The sequence below is a fragment of the Morus notabilis genome, unplaced genomic scaffold, assembly GCF_000414095.1.
Source record: "Morus notabilis unplaced genomic scaffold, ASM41409v2 Scaffold1054, whole genome shotgun sequence".
NCBI classification, from domain to species: domain Eukaryota; kingdom Viridiplantae; phylum Streptophyta; class Magnoliopsida; order Rosales; family Moraceae; genus Morus; species Morus notabilis.
The window spans coordinates 6,511-15,416 of NW_010363910.1; the positions used below are offsets into that span (position 1 = coordinate 6,511).

At 37.8% G+C, this 8,906-nt stretch overlaps 2 protein-coding genes across 2 annotated transcripts; one reads left to right on the top strand and one right to left on the bottom strand.

Moving 5' to 3' along the window:
• Positions 1-220: 220 nt before the first annotated feature.
• Positions 221-4,114, top strand: LOC21384691 (adenylate kinase, chloroplastic). The gene is made up of 7 exons (XM_024170177.1): positions 221-544; positions 643-738; positions 1,837-1,965; positions 2,032-2,166; positions 2,530-2,676; positions 3,005-3,079; positions 3,623-4,114. Exons 1-7 carry the CDS (start codon positions 347-349, stop codon positions 3,725-3,727), a joined length of 885 nt encoding a protein of 294 aa, XP_024025945.1. The 5' UTR covers positions 221-346; the 3' UTR covers positions 3,728-4,114.
• A 1,512-nt stretch (positions 4,115-5,626) lies between these two features.
• Positions 5,627-8,518, bottom strand: LOC21384692 (serine/threonine-protein kinase-like protein CCR4). Its single transcript, XM_010105188.2, has one exon. It carries the CDS (start codon positions 8,308-8,310, stop codon positions 5,908-5,910), a length of 2,403 nt encoding a protein of 800 aa, XP_010103490.1. The 5' UTR covers positions 8,311-8,518; the 3' UTR covers positions 5,627-5,907.
• Between the last annotated feature and the right edge of the window lie 388 nt (positions 8,519-8,906).

The following is an 8,906-nucleotide window of genomic DNA, read 5'->3' on the forward strand; positions in this document are numbered from 1 at the left end:
ATCTTATTCTAAAAATGTTTAAAAAAATTAAAAACATTTTAAATTATTCATCTAAACAGATTTAAAAACGATATTTTTAAATAAGTCAAAAATAACTTTTGTTAAGCCATTCAAACGGTCCGTACTACTACTTTGACCAAACTTAATAATAAATAAATAAATAAAAGAGAGGAGACCGAAACTGCCAGCGCTGTAAATTGCCTGCGCCACCACTTTGAATACCTGAAGAATATTAACATCTTATTACCAACACCCTATTTTTACGTTTATCATCTCTCTTTGGGCCAGAGGAGAGAGAGGAGAGAGAGGAGAGAGAGAGAAGCCAGAGCACGAAAATCGAGCAACAATGGCTGCTTGCAATGTCAACTCAGTTTACTCAGCAGCATCTGTTTCAGCCATTGTTGCACAGCCAAAGCTCCAATCCCGTACGTCTCTCTCCCGATATAATCCCAATCCAAATCCCAAATTCCCCAACATTCTCCTCTTCTCGTCTCGTGGCGTTGACCTAATCTCGCGTCGATCCTCTAGAACTCCGAATTTCCTGGTGAGATTTCTTCGAACTTTTATTGGAATTGATTTAATAATTGCGAAATTTAAGGAAAATTGATTTGTTTTTTATTTGATTTGCTAATTAATGAGCAGGTTTTGGGGAGTTCTAAGGCGGAGCCGCTGAGAGTGATGATATCTGGGGCTCCTGCTTCTGGTAAGGGAACACAATGTGAGCTCATCACTCAGAAAGTATGTTACACTTTTACGCCTCATGTTTTCTCTTTCCTTTCGTGATTCATTCAATTTTTGGCTTCTGATTTATTTAGTATGGTTTAGTTAGTATAGTTGTGTTTGAGGTGAATGATAATCTAGAATTAGTTTTCTAAGAACTGAATAAAGGTATTTGAGTAATTAAAGTGGTTTGTTCCTGTTAAGGAGGAAGGAAACAAAGTTAGGGGGGCTTTTTTCCTTTTTCTTTTTCTTTTTTTTTTTTAATTAATAAACCTTCCTTTCATTGAAATAATCATCAATTACAAAGGAACGGGGATGAGAAAGCCTCAAAACACTGAAAGAAAAAACAAAAATGAAAAATCAAACAAAAAGAAAACCAAAACTAGCAAAAAGAGCTTAATTTCCTATGACATCCAAATTTGTGGGGTAGTTTAGGATTGGGTTTCTTTCCTAATTACCCCAATTAAGCAAGGACCTCCTTAGTATGCATTCTTGATTATATAAACACATCAACCGATAGGGTGGGGGCAACGGGTAGTTTAAACAAGAACAACAAAGGGCTAGCTAGGACGTAGGTTATTTGAAAACATTTGATGTAGACTAAAGAGAACACATCCATATGGTCTTTTTTGGTTTCTGCATACTGTGAAGAAACAAATTAGTGTGTTTTAGATGGATTTAACTTATATTAAAAATTATTCCGTGTTTTATGGTAGTTGTGGAAATTGGAAAGAATTTTATTGGAATTTCTTCCCCGCCGATGTTACAAGTTCTCTATTTCCTTGAGATCTGCATGAGGTTTCGAGGTGTTTCTCCATGCCTGACCCTCTCGGGTTTTGCTTGAAATTTTGCAACACCTTTCGACAACCCTGTGCTTGATAGATGTGCAAATGAAGCAAATGTTTCACAATATATGTGATTGTGGACATTATCTTGTTTACATAGTTCATTTTTGTGTATCACGTTGATGAATTTGGTTTCCGTATTTTTTGCATTCTACTACAAGTTGATCTTTTGTCCCAATTATAAAGTCACAGGATTAGATTATGAATATCCCATTTCAAAATTACTTTGCAAGAGACTAACATATTGAATCAAATATTGCTCTGTTTGCAGTATGGCCTGGTGCATATTGCTGCTGGAGATTTGCTTAGGGCAGAAATTGCAGCTGGGAGTGAGAATGGGAGGAGAGCAAAGGAGTGCATGGAGAAAGGACAATTGGTTCCAGATGAGATAGTTGTTATGGTAATACAACGTGTTCATTTAACATGTGATCATGCTGTTGGTGATTTCCTTGTTTCTATCCTGTAGATGGTGAAGGAGCGCTTGTCAAAGCCGGACTCTCAAGAAAAAGGCTGGCTTTTAGATGGATATCCTAGGAGCTCATCACAAGCAATTGCTCTCAAGGGATATGGGTTTGAACCAGATATTTTTATTCTTTTAGATGTAAGAGTTCATTTTTGCTGCTGTTAGCATCTTTTTTATAAATGTTTTACTTATGTGGAAAAAGGAAAAAAAAACAAAAAACAAAAAAAAAAAGAACAAAAACAAAAGACAGTTAGTTTAACTCGAAGGTGGTTTCCAATGCTCAGTTGCTAACTTCTTCTCCTTTTTTTTTAACTATATCTTTATCACATTTCAATATTTGTATTTTACAATTCATTTGCGAATGTGGTATTGTGTTGACAAATGATGCTTCAGAATTGCGGCATTTTCTTGCCCCTTTAATGAATCAATGCATGGCTACTACACACCTAAGTAGTAGTGCCTTTTAAAATCCAAGAATTTATGTGAAGCTTCATTTGGTAGGTACCTGAAGGGATTCTTGTTGAGAGAGTTGTTGGACGAAGGTTGGACCCTGTTACAGGGAAGATATACCACATAAAGTACTCTCCTCCTGAGACTGAAGAAATTGCTTCAAGGCTTACTCAACGCTTTGATGATACAGAAGAAAAGGTATGTCTGCAATGCTTTATTTGTTCTCACACTTTGACTTGAGAAATCTTAGGTGCATTTGGTATTGTTTTGTACTGTTTTTGAAAACATTTCTTCGCGTCTTTTGAGGCACGAAAACAAAAACGGTCTCTAAACAGCGTTTGGTTAGCAAATGCTTTGAAAACAAGAATAAAAACAAAACTATTTTAAAACACTATCAAACGGGCCCCTTTGGCGTCCTTTCTAGTTGGGTTTTCCCATGTAGAGTTTATGTTTATAACTAATTCCAATAATCTGATCGGTTAAGCATGTTTCACTAAAGACTCATGTCTACTCCATTGAATTTCAGGTGAAGTTGCGATTGAACACGCATAATGAAAATGTAGAGGCAGTACTTTCCATATATGAGGACATTACAATTAAGGCAAGTCATGTAACTCTTGCCCTCTTTCAATTTAAGTACCTGGGTGTATATAGTGTACAAATGTGCAGTCGTCATAAGTAATACACTTAGTAGGTAGTTGCCAACACGGAGGCTACTTTAGAATAAGATATTGAGGAATGTTCCAAGATATAGAATCTAAAGCATTGAGTTCATTCCTTTGGTTCAAAGGCATCTTCAGCATATGAACTAAAGGGACTACCAGAAAGTTATCAGTCCAAGACTTTGAACTTTGAACAATGACAAGCAACTTGCATCGGTAGCAGTAGAAAACTCTAAACAAGTAGTAGAATTAGAAATCTTAGCTCCCAAGTTCTTTTGAAAAATAGTAAGCAAAGAATGGTTACTCAAAAGAGAAACTAGAGAAGAGCTTTATAGCATAAATCCAAATAGCACGAAGGAATTGTCTTTTTTTTTTTTTTTTTTTTTTTTTTTTTAAAAACGATAGCATGTAAGCTTCTAGGATAGGCAATTTTCCAAATTCTTAAATTCTGCTTTGGGGGTAACATTTTTGGTGCGGTTTAGATCAATGGAAATGTTTCCAAGGAGGATGTGTTTGCACAAATCGACAGTGCCTTGCAGAATCTTCTTCAGCAAAGGAAAGCAACTTCAGGATCGCATGCAGCTTAGAGCCACAGACGATTAAAAGATATAAAGACTAGTCTAATCTCCAATATACTTGCACGAGTATAAACAACAGTGGCTTTCTGCATCTTCCTAATACTCCTGAATCTGAGAAGAGCGCAAAACTAATGTATCACCGGTGCTGGTCGGAAACATAGAAACTCTTTTCGTTTCGTTTTGTTTTGTTTTGTTTTAATTAGCCCAGAGAATGATCTACCATACATGTTGTGTACATAAATCAGCTTCCATAGTGAGTGTGCTTGGATGCAAAGTGGCAAAAAAGAATAGGGGAAAAATCTTTGCATTCAAAATTTTCAACGGTGACATTTCTATTCATGTGTGTAATTTTAAACATTTCTTGTCAAGAAGAAATAAAAATGAAACTTAAGTACAGACACCATTTGCAAAATGAATGTGCGATCTTTTATTTTATTTTAATTTTTTCTTGCCCTTTGTATATCATTTCTCTTGTGTTGATCCACTGAGGAACTGATGAAAACAATGCAAAAAGCGGCAGTCTCATTATTTGACATCCACGTTTAATACCATAAATAATAAAGAAGAAGAGAGGGAAAAAAAAAAAGAGAGGACACTTTTAGAGCGACTTCCTTCACATTCTTTAGTAATTTATTTATGCAGTAAAGGAAAATTTCGTTGTCCCAACTCAAAGTTGAACAAAAATCTAATACAGTTCCAACTTACTTATATCCAATTCTTATTTACTCGTATACATATGAATTGGAGTGGAGATTTGAGCTCTTCAATTTTGAGGTAGATGTAGAATTATAGTTAGGCTAATGTGCAGCTATAATTCTTGCATAACTTTGGTGCCTTATAGAACTATTCACATTCACTTAAACTTTTTTTTGGGTCTGTAGTAAAGTCTTGTTTGACTTCTTTTTTTTTTTTTTTTTTTTTTTTTTTTTCGGATCTGCTTTTTTTTTTTTTTTTTTTTTTTTTGCGGGAAAAAAGAAATTTCGAATATAAACCTATAAAACCAAAGTCTTACCCCCTCACTTGAGTCAGAGAAACTCTTCTGGTTTTGTATATCTTATATTAATTAGTCCCACAGTTCTAATCATTGAGAGCTAATGTCAATAAAAGGTCGCCCTTTCCGGTTTAAATAATTCCACCAATTTGACATTGTGGTTGAAGAAGCCAAGAAGGGCATTCAATTCAAAGTTAAACTTTAAAGAAACAATGGCCAAGTTAGAGGAGAAAAAAAAAAATCGGTGGATTCCAAAAAAAAAAAAAATAATAATAATAATAATAATTACCCTCTCTTTTTTCTGGAGTAGGTGATAGCATACAATTTTTTTCTTTTTAGCCAAAGTGAAACAAGAAATAAAACTATTCATGGGAAATAAATGAAAATAGAAAAGGAATTGGTTGGACCAAGTTAAATTTTTAAAAAAAAAAAAAAACCCTTCTACATCAATTTGTTCCTATCATTTTTGACCGTTGTTTCTTATTAAAATCTCATCAAAATAAAAAAAACTAATAGATAATTATTATATATATTTAATGACTCGACATACTAATATAATGATAATTTATTTTTTTAAGTCCTACCTTAAAAATCTCCAGAAAAGAAAGAAAAATTTGTTAAACTTACTCTTAAAAGTATATGAGTTTAGATTTTTATTCCGTACTCTTAATTAATATATTTTAACTAATATAATTATTTACCTAAAAAAAAATATTAATAAAAAATAAAAAATTTAAATTTAAATCCATACACTTTCACCTAAAAACTAAGGATGGATCTCTGGATAAGTTATTATCACAAACTTTTTTACTACAATGCCCAATAAATAAATGAGAAAATAGGTGCCGAATGCAGATATGAAAATAAAACAAATTATTTAAGGTTAACCAAGATATAGAAAGAAAGAGGGGGGAAAATTGAACTGACCAACGTAGAGAAGCAAAAAATGTGAATGAAACACATCTACACTTCTTCTGTGTTAGGTAATTTACGAATTATCATACACTTTTTGCCAAAAACCCCCCAATAAACAATTGTTGAATACACGTGTTAAAAGAAAATTTGAAAACTAATCAAAAAAAGAAAAGAAAGAATCAGATTTGCTATACAAAATTGACCAAGTCAGATTAGAATTATAGACATGTGGTATTGATTCGCCGAGTAAGGAAAAGCCAATCTTTCCATCCATCTACGTCTATCATGTGGACGACTCGGTAGATGACCGAGACATCTGAGGCCTTGCCAAGCACGCCGCCAGCGCTCGTTCCAAGCTGCTCACGACCTCCGCCATGCGCGGCCGGTCCCGCCCTTCCAACGCCACGCAATCCGCCGCCAAGTACCCGACATAGGCCACTGCCTCTATTTCATACGGCGTCGGCGGTGGCACCTTTTTGTCCAAAACTCGGTGTATCTCATCTTGCCTAATGTAAGGCACCACATAGTCCACCACATTTCTAGGCACCCCGGTCTCGTTCTTGTGAATTGCCTTGTAACCCGAGAGCAACTCCAGTAGCACAACTCCAAAGCTGTAAACGTCACTTTTTGCGGTCAACTTTTGGAGTCTGAAGTACTCCGGGTCGATATAACCCATTGTGCCTGCGGCCTTAAGGGACAGGTGGGACACATCATCTTCCGGGCCCATTAGGGATAATCCGAAATCTGAGACCTTGGCGGTCCACGTGTCGTCCAATAATATGTTTGCGGACTTGATGTCGCGGTGTATGATTGAGGGAACAGCGTAGTCATGCAAGTATTGGATCCCCCTCGCTGCATCAACTGCCACCTTGATCCGAGCGTACCACGTGGCGAGAGGGGAGTTTTCCTCCCTGTGGAGGTGGTCGTGGAGTGTCCCGTTTGTTATGTATTCATAAACCAATACTCTTTCCTTATTGTCCTCGTAAAACCCCAACAAGCGAACCAAGTTCTTGTGGTTCAAGCGTGACAAGAACTCCAGCTCTCTAACGAAAGCATTGTCATTATCCTCCGCTTGTCGTAGAATTTTGGTCCCTCCGCCGCCGCCGCCAGCAAACGGCGAGGAGGCCGAGGCTTCGGCTCTTTTGATCGCCACTTCTCGACCGTCCTCGAGCTTCCCGTGGTAGACAGAGCCGAAGCTTCCGAATCCAATATTCCGATCTTCGGAGAAATTCTCCGTCGCTTCAAGTAATGCTTCTAACGAAAATTCCTCTAGGTGGGTCCCATTGGTTCCCATGCTTATCAAATGGCTCAACCGTTTCTCTAGAACCGGACCGGACCCGAGTCTGGAAAAAACCTGACTATTAACACTCTCTTGTCGTCGGCTCGAACCGGGTTCGGCTTGGGTTCCGGCCTCATCCAACCGGCCGGAGTCGTGCACTCGAATAACTCTACCCTTACAATACCTAAACAAAAAGAAACAACAAACCAACACCAAACAAAATGACCCGACACAACCGACCACCATATAAGCCACCATTTTGCCGCTCCAACCGGAGGACGACTTCGCGGCCGGCTCGGGCACCGGCGCCGGCTCCGACGGCGTCAATTCTCTTTCTGAAAAATCCGAGCAGACAACTAATCCTCTCCCACAATACAATCCGGAGCCCGGTAAAACCCGGCCCGGACATTGGCTTCTACACGGTCCGGCCAACACTGTTTCAAAAACCATATAATCATAACTCGACCCCATTACTCCACTATCACCACCCCAACAATACAAAGAAAAGTTAGAATTCAAAACGCCACAGAAAACTCTCCTCTTCGCTTCAATGGAGATAAACTCCATTTCCCTCAAAACTTCCGGCAACACGAAGCCGTTTTCGCCCCAGCAAACCACAGTCTGGTTCTCTCTCAAAGCACAGCTCCGGTTCTCCCCCAAAGCCAGAGACACGAAGTAATTCTCACGTGGGTAATTCTCAACATAATCTTTTCTTTCTCCCCAGCAAACCAAGCTCTTATTGGTCGATATTGCGCAAGCGTGGGAAAACCCAGAAGAGATTTCTACGTAACTCCCATTGGGCTCATGGCCCACCAGAGCATTATTGGTTCCCAAGCAAGAAATTCCGGTGCTTCTTTGTGATATCCCACAGACGAAATTTTCTCCGACAGAGATTTTGGAGAAATTTTGATGAGCTGATGAGTTGTACTTGTCTCTGTACCAATACCATTGCCAGCATTCGATGCGGTTTGTGTCGTTTACTGTTCCGCAAACGTGGGAGTTTCCGGAGTCGAGTTGTCTGAGAGAAGGACCACTGTAGATCCGCTTGGACTGCAGATCAGAGCCGTTGATTGAGGAGAATCTCCAGCAACTGAGCGTAGTAGTACGGCTATTGATGTTGGTCAAACCGCAGAGAAAACCGTTTCCGGAAACTATTTCGGAAAACGAGGTGGTGTCGGGGATAAAGGAGATTTGGGTTTGGTTGTTATGAGGGAAAGTTGTGCAATTGAGAGAAGGGTTTTTGTTGTCGTTTTGGGGTGGAATTGTGAGAGCGCAAATTAGAGTTTGGTTTGAGGTCTCTGAGATGGCTACGGTTGAGAGAGAAATAAGGGAAGGAATGTTTGGGAAAAATAAGGTGAAGATAAGAAAAAGAAGAATAGAATTGAGGTTATTGGAGAGAGAAGCCATGGGAATTATTATTTTTATGATTTGCGGGTTCTAATAATTTCATGGTTGGTACAAGAAGAAATATTATTGTGGGTTTTAGAGAGGGAGAGAGAGAGAGAGAGAGAATAGAGATTGATGTGTGCGAAAAAATAAAGGAGGTTTTGGGGGAATTTTAAGGTGGGAGTTCTGATGAAGAAGAAAGGGATTTTGAAAGAGAAAGGAAACGCGGTTCGGGAGAGAGGTTTTTTGAGGACTGAGGACCAAGGACCAAGTCCTTTTGAAAACGTTTTAACGAGTACAGTAGAGCGTGTGTGTGGTCAAGAACTGGAAACTCAAGGCAGTGTCTTAAGTAAGGACTAATGACTATTTGAATAGTCATTTATTTATTCTAAAGTACTTGAATACTCTTATTTTGTTGTTTTATTGTGGATTCAGATATGAAACAGTGTCTAATAAATTGTTCTTTTCTTTTCACAGGGCTTTTTCAGTTATATTTTTAAATTATAGTGATTTAAGTGTACATTTTAAGTTAAATTTAAATAGAAGATATAAGTTGAGTTTATATTTAGAGGTATATATTTGAGTTAATTTTTGAATTAAAAATTTAATTTGAGTAT